At 39.1% G+C, this 26,550-nt stretch overlaps 1 protein-coding gene across 1 annotated transcript in view; it reads left to right on the top strand.

Annotated features, from left to right (window-relative positions):
• The window catches only part of chrna8 (cholinergic receptor, nicotinic, alpha 8), a 37,293-nt gene extending 20,296 nt beyond the window's left edge, over positions 1-16,997 (top strand). The window contains exons 3-9 of the mRNA XM_020637127.2: positions 68-112; positions 524-633; positions 8,192-8,439; positions 9,470-9,664; positions 10,464-10,550; positions 12,977-13,086; positions 13,198-16,997. Of these exons, the coding sequence (XP_020492783.1) occupies positions 68-112; positions 524-633; positions 8,192-8,439; positions 9,470-9,664; positions 10,464-10,550; positions 12,977-13,086; positions 13,198-13,821 (1,419 nt within the window). The 3' untranslated portion in view covers positions 13,822-16,997. The remainder of the gene's footprint in view (positions 1-67; positions 113-523; positions 634-8,191; positions 8,440-9,469; positions 9,665-10,463; positions 10,551-12,976; positions 13,087-13,197) is intronic.
• Positions 16,998-26,550: the final 9,553 nt, after the last annotated feature.

Genomic DNA, 26,550 nt, shown 5'->3' with positions numbered 1-26,550 from the left:
ATTGGTCTGGCTAGCTGTCTTCTCTAATGTAAAAGAAAAATGCCAACTCTTGTTTTCTGTTTTTCAGGATGAGAAGAACCAAGTGCTGATGACCAACGCCTGGCTGCAGCTGGTGAGCCTAACTTTAAGAACGATGCATTATCATCAATTTATTCTACGCGGGAGCGCGATGAGAAAGGGAGGGAGTGCAGAAGATGGCTGAAGACTTGATCATTAATGGGTCTACTGTTAAAGGCCTTAGAATTTTCAAGAAGGAAAGAGTTGCTTTTTGCTGACTTCAAAGAAGTAACATCACTCATCTTGACTTGATGATATAGGGAGAAGATGAGTTTCAACATGCAGATACATTTTAAGTGTTACTGTTCATGATTAAAAAGACTGCTTTACCTGTATTGGGGGGGAGGGGGGCTATTTCACATATGATTTGCCCATAGTTTGCGTTAGATTGGTCGTACTCTTAATGGGACTTTTCAAGTTTTGCCCATGCAAGTCTTGAGTGATTATCTCCTTCTCTCTGTGTCAGTACTGGACCGACATATACCTGAGCTGGAATCCAGAAAACTTCCCTGGTGTCCAGAACCTGAGATTCCCTTCAGACCAGATCTGGACCCCTGACATCCTTCTTTACAACAGGTCAGTTCTCCTGACAATGCAAAACAGTGTCACAATGTGACAGAGGTTGTACTAGTGATGAAACAACAACAACAAACATTTTTGAGCTCCTTAAAGGTCAATGGAGCCTCATAGGGAGTTTAGGCTCACTGTTGAGCTGTGTGGCCGACAACTTCAGGATAGTCACTGATGTAAGAGTAGTTTAATCTGCACAGTGCAGCTGTTAGCAAATAAAATATTTAAAAAAACAATTCCACACAACTTGCTCGGCACCAAACAGCAGACTGACACAGTAAGCAACTAACTAGTAAATAAAGAGGAGCATTTATATGCTACAGAGCCAAATCTTTCACTCTGGAGTTAGAGGAATACAGAACTAAATGAGAGTCAATATTGAACATTTAAGGTTTGTCGGCATTTTCTCTTCTTTTTATGTATTTTTTTTTTTTTTTAGTTTAGTATACTTTGTTGATTCTGTCAAACAAAGTGTTTTAATCCACCTTTGCAAATCCTCCTGGGACAGCATGCCTTCTTACTTTTTTTTTGTTTTTGAGTAAGAGGTGATTGAAATACCAGTGTAATCCCTCTGATGCAGCGTTGTTTTATTAAATTCTGATTTTAATCTTCACAAGCCATGACACTCTTAAGGGTGTTGGAAGAGGTGTTGTACCACGTCCTCTATCTCACTTTGGCATCATCGTCTCTGTCTCAGTTCAAACCTTCCATTAGTCGTGTTAAAATGCAGAAAAAGGCTGTTCATCTCTGTTGTGATTTGATTTGGACTAGTGTGTTAGCAATAAAGTTACTACTGTCTTGTAACAATTAAGAGACGTAAAGGCGGAGGCCCTGATTAAAATAAACGAGGTTGAGCGAGCTCATTGCATTTCTTGATTCAGGTCAGGCTGCTGCTGTTTGCTTATTCACTTTTCTTCACACTTTTCTGCAAGGCTTTTGCAAGTCAATTAGAAATGTAGGCCATTTTTTTTTCTCCCTGAAACAACTAATTGCATTGCGTGTGCATGCTTGGGCTACAGACGGATGATCTGGTCTGAGACTGCAAGGAAAGAGAGACAAAAAGATGGATAGATTTAATCACAAAGAGGATAACAATGACACAGTTAGAATGTTGGGCAATAATGCAAAGCACACGCTTTGAACACGAATTTGGATTAGAGAGAAAGACATCTTTTAAGTCTATTTTAAGTGATGTTATTGTGTGATTGGAGGGTGGAGCCTAGGATGTTTTGCTTCCTGCCCACATATTACCCTTGAATACACACGCTTACACACACATGCATGTACACAAGGACAAAGGTTTGGGGGTATTAACCCAAATTTTAAAAGCTCAGCTCTCAGACCTGCCCGGATTACCCATCCTAATCTCCCTGCTCTCACCCCTCTTTTTACCCGTCTCTGCCTTTTACCCTCTACCTCCACTCCCCCACCCCGCCTTACCATCTCTCCTCTCATCTCATTCTATTTGTGTCTCCCTCTGTCTCTCTTTCATAACTCACTGTCTTTCTGTAATTCACTCTATTCAATCAACCCTTTCCCTCCATATTTTATTGTTTCTGCCTTCACCAACCCCTCTTTATAAATCATCCCATCCACCTGTCTCTGTCTGTCAAGGTGTCAGCATGTTACCCTGCCCTTCTTCTCACAGTATATCTGTTTGATATAATTCTTCTTTTTCTTCTGAGCTCTCCTGTGCTTGTATTACTCGGATACCTGCGCAAATCTGTTCTCACATGAACACATTAAAACTGTTTTCCGGAGAGATAAAATGTGTTTTGAAAATTTGAATATTTAAGCACCAAATTTGGTGTTAAAAGCACTTTGGTAATGGATTGACATTGTTTGTCAGGTTAATTCGGCACATAATCAGGTTTCTACAGCTATGCTAAAGTCTTTTGAGCTAATTGCATACATTAGCCCAAAAGCTTACAATGAGAAAGCCAGCATGTCTGTTTTCCACGTTACCCTTATTAGTTAAGTCTGTTAGCATGTTAAAACTTAATATTTATGACAGCTAATGATAAAGAGCATACTATGAATATAGCTGAAAAGTTAGAGAATCACCAAAGATATCCCAGTTAATCCTGAGGCAAAAATCTTTCTCCAGATTTTGAGATATTTCTCCAGTTAACTACTTAGATTTGGTGATCAACAAAACCACAAGGATGAATCTTCTTGAGATCATTAATAATATGTAGTGTATAAGTGTAGACCAAAGTCGTGTACAGATCGATTTACCTACATTGACACACCCGAACAGTAGAGTGCAACTTCAAAGTCATGTCATTACATCTTGTGCCATGCCTTTCTGTACCTTAACCAATTGCTCCGAGTTGACTTAATATTACCTGGGAAAAAAAAACTTTATGCTTGTAGGGAAACAAATCAGGACAACTGATCTGCAAACAGTTTGCAGAATTAAATATACTTGGTTTCTTAATTCCCTGTTTGAAATGCAAATTATTTGTAAAGAACCATAAACCCCTTTGACTGGTTGGAAAAAAAAGTATTAATTGTAACCTATAGGAAACAGCTGTATGTTTTTGGTGTGACTGTGTTATCACAAATTAAAAACACTGCCGAGGTTGCTTACTTGTTGAAGTTGAATATGAAGTTCGGTAAAGTACAGCTGAAGGTAAAGATTTTTGTTTACATCTGAGCTAGAGGATTAATATCCCCCTTGAGGAGAGATGGAATATTACAGTTTTCAATAATAATGCAGAGGCTGCTGGAAACACACACAGCACACCTAAATAATGACACACACACGCCTCTGAGTGCTCTTCTCATTGTTTTACAGTCAGTACATGTGTACATGCACAAAAATAACTATACATTCAACTCGCTCCTCTCTGGCCTTCCTTACACACACTTACTCTGTCACGCAATTACAGACCATAATGGCTCCACACACACCATTACACAGTGGGCCATCAGTGCACAGCCAATAACATGCTAGTCTTACTGTGTTGAATAGCAGATACATTCAGGTTTATTTGCACAGTGCTCAGATGAGAGCTCACCAAAAATGCATCCATTCGCTTCTGTTGTTTAATATCAAGTTAATGATGTTTAGAAGTGCTGAAGTCGGATGCCATCAGAACATGAGCGCAAAGGAGAAAAAACATCAGATATTGTAGGTGATGAGTCACTCAGCTCATATTATCCCAGTGTGAAATCTTTGATATCTCTCTCAAATCATCTTTCATATTTTCAGATCATTGTGCTCGCACTGACTCACTCTGTCCAATAATGATACTTCACGCATGGGTAGTCTATACCTTGAGTCAAGGATTTACTATCTCGCCCATCAGATGTACAGTATACTGCCCACAGGGGAAAACATGTCTACCATATATATTTGAAGGTTTTCCTTTTGGATGATAAACAACATCAAAGAGCTTAACGTGCTGCCAGCACTGCAGTAACACTTAAACATTTTTAAAACCCAGCTCTGGTTATCAATTTCATATTTGTATTTTTATTTAATGAAATTCAGAGAAGTTTAACAAGAAGGAAGAAAAAGGTCAAAACTAAATATAAGTAGTATATGACATTGGCTTAGATTGACAAGCATGATAAAAAATGAAGTTCTCCCACTTCCCTGATGAGAACAAACTGTAATCTTTATATTGGCTCCAGTTTGTCTGCCATAAAAGCCTGGGCGCAGGCCATATGCCTTTTTTTTTTTGCTTGTGTGTGTTAGAGAAGCAGAATTGGTGTGTGTAATTATGTTTGTCCAAAGAATATCCAGATTAAAAACTGCTCTGTGAGCCCTTGACCTCCTCTCTCGTTAGAGGGAAAAGTCAACAGTCTCACTTGACTGGGGATCAATGAAGCACATGAAGGTCGTTCAACTCAGGTAAAGCCACAGACAGAATCATAATTCTGCCTGAAAGGTAGGGAGACTTTCAAAACAGCCAGAGCACTTTGACAGGCCATGAAGATGAAAAGGGAATTAATCAGATAAATGGATACTGGGAGGCATTTTGTTTTTTTGCATCTCTGGATGGAGGGATGGTTAAATGAATGGACAGATGGAAAAACTGGATGACCTTTCTGTGGTCACTTAAACAAAGAAAATAATGGAAAGTTTACTGTATGTTCAGAATGTAATTGAATGATATGTAAGCATTGTGTAAGTTTGTAAAAACATGTATCTGTAAAATTGTGACATTCTCAGGTTAAATCTTTTCCGACAAAAAAAACCCCCAGCTCAAATAGGAAACAAATGGCTAAGTCAACGACAGAATGATTAGCAGAAGCCTGCAGTGTTTGCATATCTGATACTAAATCTAGAGAAGGAGAACAACCAGAGGAAGCTCCATGATGCACAAGAAATGCACATGCACGAGTTTAAAAAAACAACTCATATTCTTAGCGTTATGCTTCCAAGCCTTCTGTTGGCTTACAGAGGATGTTTGGAAGACATCCGTTTGTCATGGGTGATGTACACTGGGAATGAGCTTAGCCCACTATAGAAATAAACATCCATCTGTACATGGGAAATGTTGTGCACTGTTTGCCTGCAGCGTTGCTGACCAGCATGTTAACCACACAGCTGTAATCAGACAAAAGGCCCAAGGCTGTAAAGTTGAAGCTATGCTTCTGAGATATGGTACACGGCTGGATAGGTCTGATCTTAATGTAGTCAAAGTAGGCGCTGAACATGTATGTAGCTTTTGACTGTAAAAGGCTGAAAGCTTCAGTGAAAGACACAAGTCTTCTCTGATACACATACTAGCTCTTTTATACTTCTGATTTGACTAATTAAGAATTTAATACTTTGTGTGAAGGAATATAAAAGCTTCAAATAAAGATGTATTCTGTAAACCTCCTTGATGCTCTTTCATCTTTCAAAAACAAGCATATCAGTTCAATAATGCCATTAAAGCTAAACTAAATGTTTTTATGACAGTATGATTTTGAACTTTAAAATGTCACTTATAACAGCATGTGATGTTTTATTCTCCACTACATGGATCTCTTTCTGCCTCAGGAACTCTCCTTACTTTGAAGCTGCCTTCTTATTGTCAGTGAAGTGTGCGTGTGCGTGTGCGTGTGTGTGTGTGTGGACAGCAGAAGGTGTTGAGTGAGTGAGAGGAAGCTTTGTGACTAATGTCCCATGGTGCAGGAACCTGTCACTGCCACCTTTGTCATTCTGATGGTCAGTCCCTGTTTCCACCTTGCTCCCTTCTCACATATCCACAGTGCTCTTTCTTCTATATGTGTGTGTGTGTGTGTGTTCAAGAGAGAAAGAATGAGAGGATGTGTTGTACAATCACAACTTTTTCCCATTCTCCCAGGGCTATCACTTATCCAGTTGTTTGCACGTGTTATGATAGCTGTATCCAAAAAATATTGTATTTTTCAGTACTATATATATTATAGTATATTGAATAAGCACAGTATGTTCCCTACAGTACAAACCCAGAGTCCAGAACTTAATCTGTTGTGATGTATATAAGCGCTGAATGCAAGAAAGTGCACACCTTCGGATTAAATAAGACGAAACCTTGAATAATTCATCAAATAACTCTGCCTTGGCCAACCCCCCCCCCCCCCCCACACACACACACACACACACACACACACACACACACACACACACACACACACTTCCCTGCCCAAGTACTCCAAACCACAGCTGATAGCAACACACTCTTAACAGAGGAAAAATAAATTACAACACTTAACCCCGGGACAAAAGATCAATCTTCAATGTGAGCAAAGGCAGGGACAGCCTAAATGGGTCTATCCACAAATTCTGTTAAGATGGGAGCAGCATTCTTTGGAGAGGCTGAATGGGGCTCCAGCTCGTTTCAGACACACTGACGTTATCTCTCTTGCAGGAATTGCCATTGTGGTGGTTTTGATTTGTGTACACGAATAGGTGTATTGTGTGTGCCTGTGATACTGTAAATGTGTTTATGTGCTGAGTTCAGTATGTGGGTTTGAGTCCTAAAGCTTTGGGCTTAGAACTTGGCGGAGAGACATTTGAGTACATGTGTGTATTTTGGGATCATTTCATGCAATGAATAAAAACTCTACAGTACTCTGATATTTGTTATTTTTTTCTGACTACTGAATTCTGTCACTAGACCAGAGAGAGGGGCTCCATGCATTTTTGTTATCATTTCCCCTTCTTCATTATTGAGTTTCATTATCCTTCTCTATTTTCTGTACCCAGTGTCTGGATGGGGTTGGCATTTCTCTCTACTACTATGGATGTATTTGACCAACAAGTTAGCTTCATTCACAAATAACTGTGAGTCATACATCAATCTCACATCCCTTAGGCTGTCATCTGACGACAATTTAGCCAGGCGATGTCCTTATTACAAACAGGGAAAGATTTCTTCTTTCAAGCCTTGGTCATTGCATTCAGCCTGTTTATAGCTCCCCATGATAGGTTTTCCATCCCATTCAAACACAATTGACCAAATGGTTTTTATTGCATTTCTTCCAAGCAGGCAGCAGGTTGGGAACACTGTTGTCTGACTGAGGAAGAATCGGCTGGCTAAATAAAATAAGGAGAAAATGATTATGTTACTGTAAAAGGAGGCCAGTAAATCCAGACACATTTTATCTAAGACAACCATTAAAATAACATTAGTTTCTCTGTGAATGGGGAAAGGATAATCTCTTACAAATAAATTACTATAATCCAGGAAAAAGGGAACATTTTGAGCCATAAACTGTACTGAAAACAAACTGTGAAGCACTGCCTAAAGTCTCTTAGTTGGGATTTGCCACTGGCACTTCTTTTTAGAGTTCACACTCAAAATGACACCAGAGGAACAACTCTTTAATACTTAATTAGAGTTCAACTGAAGTGCAAGAGCTGAAGGTTAGCTGCTCTAGGCATTTACTTTGCTATAGCTATCAGTCCCCGGAAGACATGTTTGCTACCCCAAGACTTTCATAGAATACAAATTCTTTTGTTTTTGTTGTCCCTGTGCTGGGTGAGATGAATTTGGCTTCACTTGCAAGACCCTCACGATTTAAATATTTGAGCCTAACTTACGGTATTCAAAACCTGTCCATGCCCGACCTTATATCATTCAAACGGGCTCTAAGTTTTAGATCCTTGAAAGGTGTGGTGTTATTTTGTTCAACTGATTTTACTTGACAATGGAATTGAATATTTAATGGATTTCACCTGGGTTTTAAATTTAAATATGCAGCTTAAGTAGAAGAGTGGAAGGCTGGATGGTCCAATAATGGGTTTATGAATATATGTATTCACCGTTAACTGCTGCAACAGTTCAGAGTAAAAGAAAAGAGTCTTTTACACTTTAATAAGTATTAATGAGCTGACTAATTTGCCTTTTTGTTCAAGGGTTCATGGTTACACAATTACCTTCCTGTGACTTCCTCCATTCATCTTTCACATTTATTCGCATTATTTTTAACGAGTCTCTCTCTCGCGGTGTAAAATGTTCAAGTAACAAACTAATTTCAAACTTTTTTCTTGCTTACCTTCACATCATGTTCACTCTAATTTAAACTAAGATGAAATGTTTTAAAGTTGCACGACCATTCCTCTGTTTTCTTTCCTCAGTGCGGACGAGCGCTTTGACGCCACCTTCCACACCAATGTACTGGTGAATGCATCAGGTTACTGCCAGTACATCCCTCCTGGTATCCTCAAGAGCACCTGCTACATCGATGTGCGTTGGTTCCCCTTCGACGTGCAAAAGTGCGACTTGAAGTTTGGCTCCTGGACGCACAACGGCTGGCTGCTGGACCTCCAGATGTTGGATGTGGACATATCCACCTACATATCCAATGGGGAGTGGGACCTTGTGGGTAAGAGAAGCACATTGTTTTTCTTCAGAATATATGGCTTTACATAAGAGTCTCCTATGATTTTTACATCTAAATGCTAAGAGGAAATGAAAGCTAACTTTGGAGAAAATTATCCTCTGCAGGCTAATAATTATACGGTACAATCAATTGCTGCTTGGTCTTCCCTCAAAGTGAGTTTAACCTCAGTCTCCTTTAATCTGTAGTTACAGCTTTAATTATTTGAAAAAGCTCAATATTCAGGCATAACCAACCTATACAATGCTTCAAAGTCTGTTAAGGAACATTGCTCATTGTAAGGGGATCTGGCTTTGCCACCATCCTCTGTACAAAATGGACTTGAATTCCAGTTGTGTAAATAATTCCATGATGGGACATCTTTTGGACGGTTGTAGCGGGATTAGAAGAGCTCCCCAGTGGGAGGTTCCCAGCAAGGACTAAACATCAGCTAAAACCGTCTGTGCTACATTTTATAAAGAAATAAATCTACCAAACCCAGACTTTGCAGTTATAGCATGTTTGCCTTTGGCATTTAACAAGAAATGAGTGTCAGACGGCACCATATGGCATGTAATATAAATTTTTGACTAACTGGCAGGTGTGTAGCCAGACCATGTGTTAGAAGAGCAAGTCCAAGCCCTCCAGTTACAGTCTAAACAGAGAATGTTTGGTTTAAAAAATCCAAAATGCTAAACATGAAAATAAAAAAAGTACTCAAACTCATATGCAATCATTTCTTGGGGTTGAGTTAATTCATCAATTATCTACCCAAAGACAGGGACACCTCATTTAATTTAAAGAATCGTCCTACTAGGGTAGGTTTGTTTTGAGAGATTTGTACTTGGAGAAAAAAAAATACTGCGACAAAGAAATCAAAGTCAAGAGCTTATGGAATAAGATCTAGAGTCAATTCTGATAAGTAAGTAGACTAATAATAACAACAGTTTCCCAGTTATTTAAATCTTCCGCTTGAATCCCTTTGTTGGTCCACAAAGATCTACTTGATCTGTACGTGTGTGTTCTCTTCCCTCAGGTGTGCCAGCCAAGCGCAACGAGCTGTATTACGATTGCTGTAAGGAGCCCTACCCAGACGTGACATTCACGGTCACAATGCGCCGCAGGACACTTTATTATGGCCTCAATTTGCTCATCCCCTGTGTGCTGATCTCCGGCTTGGCCCTGCTGGTCTTTCTGTTGCCTGCTGACTCTGGAGAAAAGATTTCTTTAGGTGAGGGAGCCTTAAAACACAAACACAAACACATAGACTCCTGGCATGAAATGAATTAGAAACCATTGAAGATTGGTTTAATATTTTGGTTCCCCAGCCTTTGGTAAGTGTAAACAAAATGAAAGATACATTTTGAAAGGTTTTTAAACACCATAACAATATTGTATTTAATAAATTAGGACAGTTCACAATAATCAACTTATCAACAATATGCATCTTTATAAATATGCTAGAATTAGCACAATAGCGAAATTTCAGCTGTAGTCCTAAGGCAGTTGCTCAAAAAAACACGAGACAAATTTTACAAATGAAAGACACCTTGAAGGAGAGTTCACTAAAAAGCACAGAAACTGTTTTGCATAAAAAAACATTGAAGTTGTTCAAGCTTATCTAGACTCAACTGTACACCATCACATAAACACAAGTGTTTGTTCATGCATGTCCTTATCAATCATGTAAGAAGCCATGAATACTATACGTTTGTAAAAATCACCTTGAAAAAATTGAATGACAAAATAAGAGGCTTGCTACTAAACCACCAGGAATTCCACCAGTTCTGATGAATAGCTACCTGTGCACAAGCAGTCACGAGTTACAGAGCCAAGACTGTTTGAGAGATTTCTGGAGATGTTACCTACCTTCAGACGAGTCAGAGGAGCCAGCAGCTGATAAATAGCTGCAGTCATGAGAAGCTAACTGATTACATACATAAGTAATTACAAAAATAATTTCATAGTCCAGTGACCCTGATCACATCGTTATGTAAATGCTCGTGTTCTCTCTCTATCTCTGTCTCAAGGCATCACCGTGCTCCTCTCGCTAACTGTCTTCATGCTTCTGGTGGCAGAGATCATGCCTGCCACGTCTGACTCTGTCCCTCTCATCGGTGGGTATATATGTTATGTGTTTACATGCATCATATTTAAGTGTGCAACATAATATTTGAATATCCTAGAGGAAGTTGCAGTGGGCACGCCTCAGGAGAGAAGGCATCGTTGCAGATAGGATATTAGGATTAGAACATTAGCAGTACATCTCTTCTTAGATTCCTGACACTGCATACTGCTAATGCATGTGCGCCTCTTGTGAAAAAGCAAAGGTTACAAATGTCCTTAGAAAACTACAGTGACAGTAATATCGATCAGAATCAGCACAAAGGCATTACTGACCTCTCCACAGTAACAACTCAAGTGTCCCTCTGAGTAATTCTTGCACTTTGAGTAAACAATCATATAAAACATGCATTAGTTGTTGCTTTGAAAGCCGGAGCATAAGCCTGCCTGTGCTGTACATGCTGTATATGGTCTCTTCAAAAAATAATAAATAAACTCCCATGTTGGTGGACGACAGTCCGAGGGCACCTATATACATCATTCACACTTCCCCTGGCGGTGTGAGAGGTACGTTTGGTGGCCAGAACTAAAGCTGTCAGTAACATTAATAGGCTATGAAATGAGTCTCCGCTGGGCAAGAGAGGAAAGAAAGGTAGCAAAGAAATAATGGATGAAGAAGGGAAGAGAAGGGTAACCTTTAGGCCACAGTTCTCCCTAAAAAGAGTTAAAAAGGTTTTTGAAGCAAGTGAGCAGGCAGATATGTTGGCATGTGGTTGTGAGAGTGTGTTACATGCTTTCAAGTACAACTGGATCCCTGTATGTAATGTGTCAAAGTGAAAATGTATCATACATATCAACTGTACATTATGTCATTGTAAGTGATGTAGCGTTCAAGCTGAACGTGGTTACCACTACATCAATGTATGATAGCTGTCCGCACTGAGAAAAGCTTGATAAATGCATCATCAGTGACGTGATAAATCTGTAAATCTTTTTTCATTCTCGTGACCTCAACACAAGGCCGACCAGGACACGTTTAGTAGCCGTGTTAAAATGACTTATGCACAGCACAGTGGCTGAATGTTGATGTGAGTTGTTGTAAAGTAGCTGCATGCATTCAGCTGTAAATGTGGAAAGCAAGTTCAACACTGCTACCAGAGTCAGGCCATATGTCTTTTATTATCAGCCCTTTATCTCCATATTAGCATAAAATGCTCCTTTTATTTCTGTTGGCTTTTGAAGACATAGCTTATCTGTTTTAAGATCATTTGAAGTGTTTATTTTATTTCAGTTCAGTTCAAATGTATTTACATTTAGTTCAGCCATGGTCCCCATCATGGTTTGAGTTATTGTACGCTTCCTGTTCTTGCCCCACCATACCTCTTTGAGCTTCTAAACCCGTATACGCCCACCCGCTCTCTCAGGTCAGCTGATCAGCTGCTCCTGAGGGTGCCTAAAACCAAGCGGAAGCTCAGAGGGGACCGTGCGTTTGCAGCTCCAAAATTATGGAATGATCTGCCTCAGCACGTTAAACAGGCCTCTTCTCTGTCTGTTTTTAAATCTCTTCTTAAGACATCTCTTTTCCCTGGCCTTCCCACTTAGTAGGAAGTCGACTTCATTTATTTATTTGATTTCATTTGTGCGTGCCTTACTCATGTTTTATGTCTTTAAATTGACATTACTTTGTACAGCACTTTGGTTAACTAAGGTTGTTTTTTTTGTTAAAGAGCTAAACAAACAAAGTTGGATTTGATTAGATTGGATTCCTCTTTTTCCATATAGAAGGACATATTTGTCATAAATGACTGAGCTTCAAACAATAATGATACACAAATATCTCTTATTTGTGGGCCTCGGTTTACTTCTCCCTATATAAAATAAATAAACAAATAATGAATTCCCATCTCTCTCCCTCCAAAACAACCCTGCCTTTTACCATCTCTCTTTTTTATATCATAACAAATAAGGTCACAACTCTTTTGCCACTATCACATGGAGTTTGACTTTTCTGGCACTGCAGCAGTTGTGTAGTCATGTCAAGCTATAAGCCCTTTTCTGTTTACAGTCACAAGCAAACAAGTGAAATGAGGGCAGACCCTCAGATATATGTTTGTGTGTGCGCAAGTGTAAAGAGAGCACAGCGTTCAGTTTATGCTCCTATCCTGTCTTACTCTTCCCTTGTGAGGGTAAAAAGATCTCTACTGTTTTCCTTTTTTTCTGTCTGAATTATATTTCCCCCCATGCATCCTTTCCCTCTGGCAATATGTCTTTTCATTGGCTGATCAGCTTTACTTTCCTTTTATGTTTAGGTGTGAAATCAACTTATTTTAGTTATTTCAAGCTCAATGTTTTATCTTTTACTGAATGCTGTTGAATGTGACCTTAAGGGAAGGTCAAGGGAGAACTGCAAAAACAAGTAATAAACTGCCTGACAATGTACGTCTGAAATCATTCTTGATGTTCCTTTTGTACTCTGCAGCTCAGTACTTTGCCAGCACCATGATGATTGTGGGGATGTCTGTGGTGGTGACTGTTATCGTCCTGCAGTTCCACCACCATGACCCACAGGGAGGCAAGATGCCCAAGTTGGTGAGTGACAGAAACTGATCTAATCAGATAATCATGCCTATTGTCAGTACCACTTAGCACAACTGTGTGTCATCATATGTGTGAACCACTGACCTTCTTCCTCTTTCTCAGGTTCGTGTGGTTCTATTGAACTGGTGCGCCTGGTTTCTCCGGATGAAACAGCCTGGTGAAGAGCGCAAGCGGCCTGGCTACAAATACCGTCACCCGACCCAGCACCACTCTAGCACCGGCTCCATAGAGATGGGTGCTGTACCAAGCCTCAGCGTGCCCCTTTCACAGACTTCCTGCCCACCATGCCCCACAGGCACCTCCAACGGTTCCATGAGCCTTTACTTCAGTAACTACCACCCCATAGAGAGCCCACACTGCCCACCTTCTAGCGACTCTGGGGTTGCACTAGGAGGACGTGCCCATGGCTCGCCCAGTGATGAGGCTGAGCCACCTGGAGGGGTTGGCAGTGGTGTTGGAGGTCTGGGGATGGGAGTTGGAGCTGGGATGGGTGTTGGCATCCCCCCACCAGAGATCCAGCACATCTTGGAGGAGGTTTCATACATTGCTCAGCGTTTCCGGGACCAGGATGTGGCTGAGGCTATCTGCAGCGAGTGGAAGTTTGCAGCGGCGGTGGTGGACCGGCTGTGTCTGGTGGCCTTCTCTCTCTTCTCCATCATTTGCACCTTCACCATCCTCATGTCAGCACCCAACTTCATTGAGGCTGTCTCCAAGGACTTCACATAGCTGGTTTCAGCAGCTAGAGAGGGGCGAAGGACCATTCAAATATTAGAGATAGAGAAGAGAATAAGAGAAAGTGGATGGGGGGAGGGAAGTTATAAAGAATGCAATATGTGGTCCTGTACCTGATGTCAAAGAGGTAATCAAAGCTATTGGCCAATAACATCTATTAGTGATAAACAAGTTGTGATTAGACACATTTTAGTGTTATATTTGTAAATTCTTAATGAAACTGTATTTACATCAGTGACCAATTTTTATTGTCTTCAGAAGGAAAACAGGTTGGGTTTGCAGACAAATGAGCCCTCAGGCTGGAGTTGGAAATCACAGAGGCAGTAGAGTGTAAAATAGATTTCCTTTTCTAAATTGTTGTCAAAATATTAATAAGGAGTATTATATAGTGTTTGCTGCATATTGTCTTTACCCTGACAACAGTATGAGTATAATGATAATAATGATATTCATAGTAATTATAACAATTGATTGAATTTATATAGCGCCTTCCAGGACGCTTTACATGGTGGAGGGACCAGACAAAGAACAAAACAAAACTGGTGAGAGGCAGAGTAAAGGGGTGGTTGTAGGCTGTGGAGAATAGATATAGTTTTAGAAGGTATTTGAATGAGTCAATGATGGGGCATTGCGGATGTCTGAGGGAAGGGTGTTCCAGAGGGTGGGGGCTGTGACACTGAAGGCCCTGTCTCCACAGGTGCAGAGTGTGGTGTGGAGAGCAGGCCAGGGTCTGAGGACTGGGGGTTTCGGGACATGGTGTGTGGGTGTAGGAGGTTGGAGAGGTACTGAGGGGCTAGGGCTTGGATGGATTATCATTGTTTTATCAGCTTTATTTGTTTTAAAAACTTGCTTTTTTTGTCCTACAAATACCACTCTTCTCTCCAGTGCATTTAAGTCATCCAAGCTGTCGCTGTCTTGTACTGTTAATGTGTAAATCAACACCAGTTCATACACCAGCTGTATATCTTCTGAACCCAAAATCCGACTTCACAGACTTTTCAGATGATCATCTCCACTTTTTGTCAAAAAACAGCTCTGAGGAACATTTATTTTCTGCTGATATTTGTGGCCCTTTGGACAAAAGCAGTAGCCGACTTGTCATGTTTGAGATCTTGATCCTGCTAGCATCTCTTTTTGTCTTGGAAGCAAAGGAACGAAAGACACATCCTCTTTTTAATTCTTTTTCCTTTTTTTTAACACAGTTGTTAGCAAGATGCAAAGTGATTAATCTATGTGTAGCTATGTAATTAGTATGCTAACTAAGAAATAATTATGATGACATTTTGTAAACCTTTTTTTATTACTTTTCAAACACAAAGCCAACAGCAAACAGATTTGTTTGCATCAGCAAGCCCCTGTAATTTAAGTCTTTATTATAATATAAGCCAACAGATTAATATAGATAAATTGCAATGTTACTTATTAAATATTAGATAGGCCTAAAGGAAAAAGGTCTGTACACCGTTCAGCTCCGTCTTCACTTATTAAATAAGAGAAGGAGAGCAAATTTGGATTCCTTTTTGCTGTTTTCTAAGTCTGTCCATTTGACCTTTTTTGTTCTTTGGTCTATTCACTGTTTACACGGCAGCCATTTTACTGTGATGCCATGCTAAGTCTGGCAAGCTCAAATGATGCTATAAGTCATCATGTTGTGTTCCAGGTTATATGTTGTTGTATGAATAAAGTGTATTTGACTATCAATATATTTCTACTACTTCCAGATAATGAGCAACTTAATAGAAATGGATATTAAAAATCCAGAGAGAGAGAGAGAGAGAGAGAGAGAGAGAGAGAGAGAGAGAGATAAGGCTATTTCAGGATAACAACTAATTTGATAACGAATTAGCTACCGTTTTACAGCAGTTAATGTTAGCATTCAACCACTTCCTTGCTAACAATACAATAAGCTAGGATTTAATATCCTTGCTAACGTCACACGGGCAAAGAAAATATAGATTTTCAATTGGATATGGAATTCAAGAAGGTTCAGCTACTTCTAAGCTAGCATTAACATTAGCTAACAAGTCACTAGATGCTAACATTAGATGTTACCTCAATGTAGCTTATTGGTTTAAAATCTGTTGTTTATTTTTGAATTGGCCAGATTCTCCCGTTTCATTTTCAAAGCAGTGTAATGATGAACTTATTGTCAGATTCTCTAGAGGTATACGACATGCAGCCTAGACAACAGCAGCACAACAAGAACATTTGAGCTTCCAGATCTGATAATGACCTCAGAAGAAAACCGTCAATTCTCCACTTTTCATCACTGCTGAACCTGCTCTGTAGCTACAGATGTGGGTACTAGTCTCTAGTTACGATCCCCCCCCCCCCGCTTTGTTTTACCTGGTTAACTTACTACTGACTGTGAAATCGTCTGGTTTGCTATTGTGTGTCATATAGAGGCATCAGTCATAACTGAAGAGAAGAACTCCTCATTGTGTGGTCAAATGAGATGTTTCTACCTTTTTTTTTCACTTTTTTTCACAGAGAATGAAATATAACTGGATTATTTTGACACAAATGTAGAGGTATATGTATTTTTATTAATGAGATTAGAAATGCTAAATTAGGATAACTTTGGGTTGTTTGTATTATTTTATAGCTGCAATACAATCCGTCATGTTTGAACAGTTTGTTTTTATGAAATGATGAAACATCCACTATGTTGTATTCAATTGAACTGTGTTGACTGGTATTTACTGGTGTTGACCACTAACAAAAATATACACATGTCCATCTATGGTACATTAAAACACTGTAAGTTTCACTGATGAAGCAAGTCAAATAAAAGTTATTTATCTACTTTAAATGGTTTATATTTATGAAGTTTAAAATAATTCGCATTCATTTACTTGTTGGAATTCACTAAACATAGATGGCCATTGACGTTGCTGAGCGTTTAGACTTTTGAACCTTGGAAATCTACACTGTCCCATCTGCCACTGTATCACTGGAGAATATACTGTAGATTTAAAATTGTCCTTGTGTCAGTGAGTTTTGTCTGTGTTTGTAATTTCTGCCAGGTGTTTATCACAACCAAGTCTTTAGAGCGTTTCGTTCCACCTTCAAGCCAACTCTTTGTGTTAGTGGCCATTGGTCTTTGTATCTCTTTTTCTATTAAGTATGGGTTTTTTTGCTCTATGTTAATAAAGGTTTATTTATTCTCTGTATAACAGACTCTGGTTTGATCTTTGGGAATACAATGAGATGGGAGGGGATTTGCTTTGTTCCGTCTCAGAAGAAATCTGTGATTTTTGCAAGCCAAATATCTCAGCAAAAATACAAAGGAAAGTGGGAATAAGTAATATGACTGGTAATATTAGCCAAATCCGTATAAACAGAAGTCTGCAAATTAATCATTGTTAGACGAAAGCTGATGGCTTCCAAGATTGTATGTCGTTTTTAAAGATTAGCACATTCACAAACAGTGTCAGCTTCAGTGTCCTCGACGGTAATTTGGAAGAGTAATGAGACATTGAAGTGTCTGGTTTGTGTGTCACAGAAGGCTCTTAATCTTCGACTTTTATAACTGATGTTCATAAAGCTATCATGTTTAATGGGACATCATTTGCTAACCTCGACATGGGGGTTGGGGGGCTAAAACCTTTTAGACAGGTCAAAAAGTAAAAGAATCAGGATAAATAGGACAAATGGTCAGGATAGGACAAATACAAGTAGAAACTTGCAAATGATTTAGTGGAGCTTTTTCTTAACACATTTTTTGTGTGTCAAACGAAGAAGGGAAATAATAATGTGAGAAATCTGAGCTGGAATATGCCCAAAAAGCAACAACAACTGTACTAGATGGAGAATGTGGGACATGTTTCTCTTCTGTGCTCTACGATACAGCTCTGATGTCTTTTGTGTGGCCAACAAGGCTCCCACTCAACTTCCTGTTGTTTGATGTTTGGTGGATGAGCTCCAACCAGTAAGACAGGGACCACCTTTCAGGCAAAGCGTTTGATGCATTTATTTCTTCAAGAGAAATATGTTTTCAATATCAGTAGGTCTGCAGAGTGGGGTACTATACACAACCCTGATAAAAGGGGTTAAATTACATGGCTAACAGTGATACTACCAGAACCAACCAAACAAAAACTGTGTAGAACTTATTATATAGTTATTCAAACTGTGATTTGGACTGATGAATCAATGAGCATTAGTAAGTGAAGCCACAACTACTAATAAAAGCCTTACATCTATCAGATTTACATATATTGACATTAATATAATTATTAAAGTGAATCTTAAAGCTGCTCAACTTCAACCTCTATAATTAACATAATCAGTTCTTCCTGTTTCTTCATCATTACAGTTGCTACTGTCATAATCAGACTTAAAAGCACACATTCTTTTACTATTATTACTGACATTGTAGCTAAAAATATATCTTTTCATTCATTGCTGTAGTTGTTGCTCTGTTTGTCTCTATCCTTGTCCTTGTCCTTCTCCTTCATCTCCCTCTATCCCACTTTCTAACCCCAGCACAGTTTCTGCAGATGGCTGTTGAGTCTAGGTTCTGCTTGAAGTTTTTGCCTGTTAAAAGTAAGTTTTTGTCCTGCCACTGTAACTTTGTTAACTGTTATGCTTAGTGCTCATGATGGATTCATGTTGGGTATTTGGTATATTTGTAAATAATTTAACAATGAGTAAGGTCTTTTACTTGCTCTTTTGTAAAGTGAGATAACATTTGTTATGATTTGGTGCTATACAAATAAAGATTGATTGATTGATTGATTGATTGAGAAGGAATGGTTAAATACATCATTTAGATTAATTGTGTACACTTTCAATTGTATGTTGAAGTGGAAAGAAGCAGAGGTCCCCCCACCTCTCACTGGTTGAAACCGTCAACCCGTAAAGAATATTAAGTGGGGATAATCAGAGATTGCCAGCTTTAAAGATAGATTACAGTTTAAGGATAGGAAAGAGAGTTTGTGATTGAGGGTCGTCTCTGGCAGTCCATATGTTCATAACTGTGTGTGTGTGTGTGTGTGTGTGTGTGTGTGTGTGTGTGTGTGTGTGTGTGTGTGTGTGTGTGTGTGTGTGTGTGTGTAGCTCTTGAGTTATCCGAGGGTTAATCCATTCCTCTCAGTGTATCTGCATGCACCTTCTGATTTCTCTGCATGCCTTTGCTACACCCTTGAGTTTTTTTTGTGTGTTAGCATCTATGTGTGTGCATGTGTGTTTGTGAAGAGAAACAAACTTTGTCAAAGCATTGAAGAGCATTGTAAAATATCTTAAAAATATCCTGAACCTAAGCTGCACAGAACTTTCTCTCATTACACAGAATCACTGGAAATTCTTAAAGAGTGACTAAATGAAATGGTCTTTTATGTTTTATGCTTGGGATTAATACCAAAGATTGGAGCCATGATTAAGAAACTCTATGTGCCATTCAGTTTTGTTTTTGCACTTTATATGCCTAAGGGTTACAGAATGTTAGATTTTGTAAAACATGATAAAATCTGCTGTATATCAGTACAAGCACCGACACACTTAGATTACATCTGGGATGATTTTTTAAAGCAGAAGATAAAGAAGGGAGAGGGGGAAAGAGACAAAAACAAAGTGAGGGATGGTATGTTTGAAACTGTGTGTGTGTGTGTGTGTGTGTGTGTGTGTGTGTGTGTGTGTGTGTGTGTGTGTGTGTGTGTGTTTGAGCTCAGCTGCTAGTGCATCTGTGTCACCTATTTGTTTTTCAGCCCTCTATGGATTCATGTTTGCTTCAATATGAAAGAGTAGCATCTGGAAAGAATATACACATGATATATACCGAACCAACTGACTTCAATGCATACAAACGTTACACAATACCCCCTACAATAAACCCAAAGAGAAATAAAAATGCTTTGAGAAGTCTCAGATAAGTACAGCATTAGCACACCCTCAACATTGGTCTACAGTTGTTTACTGATTTATTTTAATATTAATCCACATTTTGCACCGCAGCCTTTTCTGAGAGCTGCAGTTATAAAAAGCAGCTATTGACCAAAAACAGAATAGGGTAAAGGATGTAAAAACATGCTTATGTATGACTGCAGTAAACCTGAACACATTGTGTTTGTCACAAGGGAGGAGCCAGATGTTGCACATCTTGCTTTTGAACCGTCCAATCGTGCAGCAATTTGGGGATTACACATCAGTCACTCATCACATTACACACAGTTTAATTAGAAATCTGCTCACTCTAATATTCCTCTGGGACTTATGTGAGAATTTCATCAGGGAGCAGAGCACAGCAGTGCTGAGAAGGTAGAAGCACTTGAAAGAAAGGACTTAAACATATAGAGTACAAATTTCTATGCAGAAGAAAAACAGAAAACATCACAACAATAAGTTATATTTTGCTTTATTTTATGCTGATAATGTTTAATACGGGTTGACACACTTAAAATCTTCAACAACAAAAATGTCAACTTCAAAATAAGAATCTAAAATTTTGATTCCAAAAATATAGCACAGTAAAATATATGTGTATGTACTGCTTTAATTCCATTCTTGATTGGTGGTGAGCATGATATGCATGGATGACCTTTTATTCTTTGTGAGGTCAGGAAGGTGAAGGTTTGAGGCAGAATGACGGTAGAATTCAGAGAACTCCTGAAGAAACATGTTATCGGGATCAAACTGTTTCCCTTTGACCTTAATGGTTTCATTCTTACATAATTTGGCAAGTTTTAATCTTCCTGCACTTTTCCTTGCACGTCTTGTTTTATGTTTTGCATTATGAAAATTAGATTAGAAGAGTCTTGGGGAAAACAAACCACTGGAACAGATGTGTGTACCCCAATCTCATCAACACTGCCTGGTATACATAACAAACCCCCTGTGAGGTAAGACAGCTCTGCTGCCAGACGCAACTGCTAATCTTCGATGGCTAGAAATATTCAGCCAGACATCGGCAGTCAAGAGACTTATGGAATGACAACATGTGAACAAGTGTTGTTGTTGTTGTTGTGTTTGTTGTTGTTGTAGTAGTTGTTTTTGTTGTTCTAATGCCAGCTCCAATGTGTAGATTTGATGATATGGTGTTGACAAGACGAAGCGCAACACGCTGTGTGTTGATTCCTCACATGTATAAAGTTGCAAGTCACACAACAAAAACATGCTTGCACGCTAATCAACATAAACACGTTCACGCACACTGTGCATAGCGGGGGCCTGAGCGACACCAGATTGCACATTCAGAGAGTGTCAAACGGTCAGATTGCTGAGCTCAGCGTGGGGCTGATGTATGCCTCACAGGGAATCAAAAAGTTATGAGCCAAACAGATACACTTTCCTTTTCTGCAGCGTTTGATGGTTAATATTGCAACCGAAGCATGGTTATATACTGCAGGTAAATTATTTTTGAAATCTAAAGCATGAAAAGGTCAAGGGAAGGAAAGGGCAGAAAGTAATGAAATCCATGAAAAAGTTATGGGTTGAAGCCAAGGTTGAATCCAATATGGAACCGACTTCTGCCTGAAGAACTGCTGGCCCAGCATTGCTTGTGTATTCTATTTTTGGTAGGATTACCTGTGTTTATGGTTTGTGAATGGGTTTGGCCAGCCAAATGCTATTCCTTTCTCAACTCACACCTATGTCAAGCCCAGCCTCTACCTCCTCTCTTGGTCCCTCTGCTTATTTTCTTGCTCAAGTACCAAACAATCTAACACTCCCACAACTCCCTCTGGGTTTGAGTTAGAAAACAACCCTGCTGGCAGCTGCCATGCCAGATGATCATGTTTACCCTTCTTGTCCTGCAAGTTGACCTGCTACCTGTTTGGTTCTCAAGTACAAATAGTCTCTCACCTTTACACAATATCTAATAATAACCTTCAAACAGTGTCATGGCTGGACCGGTTAGAAATCACTCTCTTTTCTTCTTATGTTCTGTTTTTGATGTCTTTAGTCATGCTAGAGGAGTGTCTCTTTCACTAGCAATCAGGGGCGTGACAGGGAACATTGGGCACCATGGAAAATATCACTTAGGGCCACAGCCTTTATGAACACATCAGGGAAAGACATATTACCAGCAGCTTAAACTTTACTTTGTATTAAGAGCTTAAAAGCAAACATTGGCATGCTAACACACTAAACATGGCAAATATATGAACTGCTACAGATTAGCAAAGAAAGCAATGTCACTATGGTACTCTGCTAATGTTGGTCAAAAGGCTATTTCCTTCATGTAAAGTGTTCCAGAGCTGCTAGCATGCTAGCACAGTAATGTCTTCCTCTTCTGCAAAGTTTTGTTCTCCTGCAAGCCAGTCAACTTTAGTGATTTTTATAACAATTGGATAATCTTCTTATCTGTCTTATCTGATGTAATTCATTTATTGTTTTATATTTTTCTGTCTTTGCTGTTCACTGTTCCGTTTCAGTGTTTCATTACGACATTTTTTAATCAATTCTGTAGTGACACTTTCATTACTGTAATAAGCTGTGATTCATTTCAGTGGGTGGGTAAAAGGGACAGCCTGAATGCTAATGTGACGCATCACCAAATTAGAGAGCAGCAGCAAGTACGGCTGGACAGGGAGTCCTGCCATCCATCAGTCTTGTTTTCTCTCAATTTCCTCATTGTATTCCTGGAACGAAGAGCTTTTTCCTCTCTGTGGGCCAAAGGTCTGGATAACTGTGCCCTTGGCTCCGGCTGCAGGCTGGAACCAAAACATGGGTATTATATGCGAGACGTGTAAATCCCCCTAAAGAGACATGGCAGCAATAAATGAGTTAAATGACATTCATATTCATGGCTGACAAAAACAAATGAGCTCATCATTTGCAAATATGTACAATGGAGTCTGCCAAGTGATGATCTCGCCAAGTTTCAAGGACAACCACAAAGGAGGGCAGTCTACTAAAACAAGCATAACACAACACCTAAACACTATGAAAACAGACAATCTAGCAGAATAAGGACCCTAAACTTTTAGCAGGGAATGATGCCAAAACCAATCACATCAGTGCAATTAAACAGTCTTCCATCTAATATCCAAGCCATTAGTTCCAGTGTGCTCAGGGGCTCAGCGGTTAGACTGCAGGTCACACTTTTTATAGCTCCTTGAGAGGAAAGGAACAGCTCTTTTTATTGTGAAATAAAATGTTCTTTAAGAAGAAAGAAACAGCAGGGAATAGGTTTAACCTTCCCAAAAAACAGGCACAAATCCAGAAAGCAAACATGCATGTGTATAAATATCACACAAATTCCTACTGGAAGTAAGCAAGTATGCACAAACAAACTGAAACAGTACAAGCATGAATCTCTCTCTTACAGCTGCAAATATGTGATGATGCACAACCCATAATCCTCAGGCATAAAGTAATCTGAATGAGTGTGCATTTGGATTATCAGTCTGGAACTAATGTGAAACACTTCTCAAACTGGTTGATTGAGCGGTCATGAAAGAGCTTCACTTATGTGGAGATGTAGTGTATCAGTTCCTGCATCTGTTTTTGCAGGATGAGTAGACATAATTACAGGTGCAGACCACTATTTGTATAGCTTCAGCTAGAAAGTATCAGTAGCAGCACTTTAATACTAGTTCTGAATTTCCTTTTTCTGTTGACAGATATCAGGGATGAAACGTCTTCCTATTCCCAATTGGCTGCTATTTAAGGATTCCATGACTGCTCCCACACATTTTCTACATGTGTCACTGTGACTTCTATCATCATGATGGGCTTTGTGACAGCTGCTATGGCAGCTCTACTAGCACCATGAACATACAGGATTGCATTTTTCTGATGTACAAAAAAAGAGACTTTGTGGATCCTACAACACCTCCATGTTTATTTAAGCATTAGTGAGTAATATTTTGGGTTATTTTCCCCCCAAATAACTGTTGGAATGTTTAGAGCGCCTATGAGGAACATATCGTTTGTGTCTATCTTTGCACCCCTGGTGTGTCTTATCTCTTAGAGTAATTTATGAAGGTAGTGTTTTTTCTTACAAACGTCTCTTTCTGTTTTCTTTAAACAGTAAAATATATAACTCATCAATAATCTTTTCCATGGAAAATTTGAAAACAAAATTTTATTTTACATTTTATTCTGTTTCATAACCAGCTAGAAACTCCCAATAGTAGCTTTTTACAACAGATTTGGTACAAATATCCATGCCACTCTCGCAGTGAGTTTGACATCTCTTTAGATCCAAAACATTTGTTCTAATGGTTTCTTAAATACATTTATCACATTAAATATCCACAAACCTTCATAGATAATGTATACTTATCCACCATGTCTTTCTTTCAATGTCATTTCTTGCATTTACTTTTCTCATGCATTCATCCAAAACCAGTAACAATAAATGCATTCAGCAATGTGGATACTATGATGACATTACTTTCAAGGGACCAAGATGTCTCATACAGGAGTACTTTTTGAATCTTGATGTAGGAGAATTTAGAAAAACAGCACCAGCATACACTGGTTTAAATGATCACCCAGGCTTAGTAATATTTAACCAAGTACTTTGAAGATACATGCTCTATGTGTAGCCGGTGGCACCTGAGACGCTGCTATTCTCTACGAGGGTATAAAGGGGGGTAGTGTTTTGGTTCCCAGCCAGAAGGAGAGGGACGGTGCACACCCTCATCCATGCCGGCTGTTTTATTTGTGTGCGTCTGGGAAAACTGGTAAGGAAACATGCCTCGTTTTTTTAATGTTTTATAAAGAGAAGGTATTAACACCAGTAATATTGTGTTTCCAGTTGTCATTTGGTCGCAACGTTCGGACACATCAGGTGTGACTTCAGGGGCTGATCGCCAAGTGAGTGTCTCTGGTGTGTAGCGGAGCTTGCGATCGGTAAGACAAGTTTTGAAAGTGGTTTTAATTTAGTTTTACTTAAATGGTTATAAAGTCATGTACTTATGCCTTGTCCTCCATTTTAAGCAAAGTCGCCGGGTGTTGTACTTGGCGAGAGTTGCTGGGAAGGTTTGGGCCCAGCACACCAGGTACGCACAGCGATATGTATTTTTGTCTAATAAAGCTATGGCCACTGTGTAATCGATGTTGAGGATATGGTTTTGTATTTTGTTTATTTTGGGATTAGTGTCATTTATTAAGGTGACCAACTAACGCTTCTATTTTCTTTGTTTTAGGGAGCCTGGCAGATTTCCTCTGCTGCTCTTACTGTGTGGGTTTTTGTTTGTTTTCTTCTGTGATAATTTTTGTTTCTGTATTTTGTTTCTAGTCCGCCTGGCATATGAGCCGGTATTTGAGGCAAAAGATCTATGGGGTTGCCTCAGTAGGCGGACTAGTTTAATTTTTTGTTTTTCGTCTTGTTTGTTTTGTTTGTTTTAATTGTCACCACTTCCCCAGTGCAGCGTCAGGGCGGAGTTTATTGCATGCCAATAGTATGAATATAGTTGAAGTTGCATTGATATTGCATGCTGATACATAGTGTGATTATAGTTAAAGTTGCAGTCATATTGCATGCTCTTACATAGTGTGATTTAAGTTGCAGTGATATTGTGACAAGGAGTCTTTTTACTCCCTTACTGTAGAAGTGTGACACTGAATTCCTCCTCAGTAAAGCATCAAAATACCTGCCCAAGCCATACTTCCGCCCATAAGACATTGAAGTCTGCGGCGATTATCTTATGGTAACTCATGAATTTTATGTTAGTTAATTTAATAAACCTTGCCACCTTTTCTCTTTAAATCTGTTTGTGTGTTTCATTTTTGACTGGTCATTTATTTGACCCCTGTTAGGGGACCTTGCAAAGTCTGTGTACCCCCACAGGGCGGGTGTTACATTTGAATAAAGTTTAACTTTTAATGGCTTTAGATGTGAGATGTTTCTTTTTGACTCCAAGAAAACTACGGTCATCGATGTCCAACAGATTAACCTTGAAAGTCTTCAAGTCTCACAGTTACAGTCTGAGGTGATGTTAAAAAATGTCTGTATTGCTTTGCTCTTCTTTGAATTGGAGCCAGGTCAGCACTATCTGGGCAGCTGTGGACTCTTAACAGGAGATTAAGAGCTGATCTAGTATTTAGAGACTGATGTAAGAAACAGGTGTTTAGTCTGATTTCAGGTTGGAAACTGGCCTGAAAGTAAGAGCACTGTGCACATAAAGGCTAATACAGGACATATCCTGAACAGATGTAACAAAAAATTGCAAGGACAATGCAACAACTTCTCCTATTAACTGCTTCAAGCACAACTAATTAATTATACAGCAATCATTTATACACTACATAGACCAGGTTTTTTTCACAGTGCACACGTTCTGTTGAATGAATGTTATAAAATACAGATAAGGACAGAAGAGCATACACAAACATCATTATCATTGATTTTTCATTTGCCCCAAAACAACAACCTGCAGATACTCAGTCCCCATCACATCCAAAGACTCCACATCCAACACATATACACAAAAAATGTGTAATTATTGGTACAACCTATTTTTAAAGATGTGTCACTATTCTGTCCCCTTCGTTCGTTAGGTCTGAACTACGTGACAGGTAGCTAAACTGATAGATCTTGAAAAGGTGGAATAAAGAGCTTGAAAAGGTGGAATAAAGACTCAGACGTTTAAGTAAAGTTGAGGCTGTTTACATGTTTGTCTTTGTTATAAAGTTTCCTTACAAGGTAATTCCAGACACGATCTGTAAAACTGAAAGAACATACATACAACATAGCTGTACACATTGCAAAAAGGTTTTAAACAAAGTACCTTAAAATCTCTCCTATCAAAAAATGAAACATCAAAATATCCT

This window comes from Labrus bergylta, chromosome 9 (genome assembly GCF_963930695.1).
Source record: "Labrus bergylta chromosome 9, fLabBer1.1, whole genome shotgun sequence".
Classification (NCBI taxonomy): domain Eukaryota; kingdom Metazoa; phylum Chordata; class Actinopteri; order Labriformes; family Labridae; genus Labrus; species Labrus bergylta.
The sequence above is the reverse complement of the archived record's forward strand: the minus strand, read 5'-3'. Positions and strand labels throughout refer to the sequence as shown.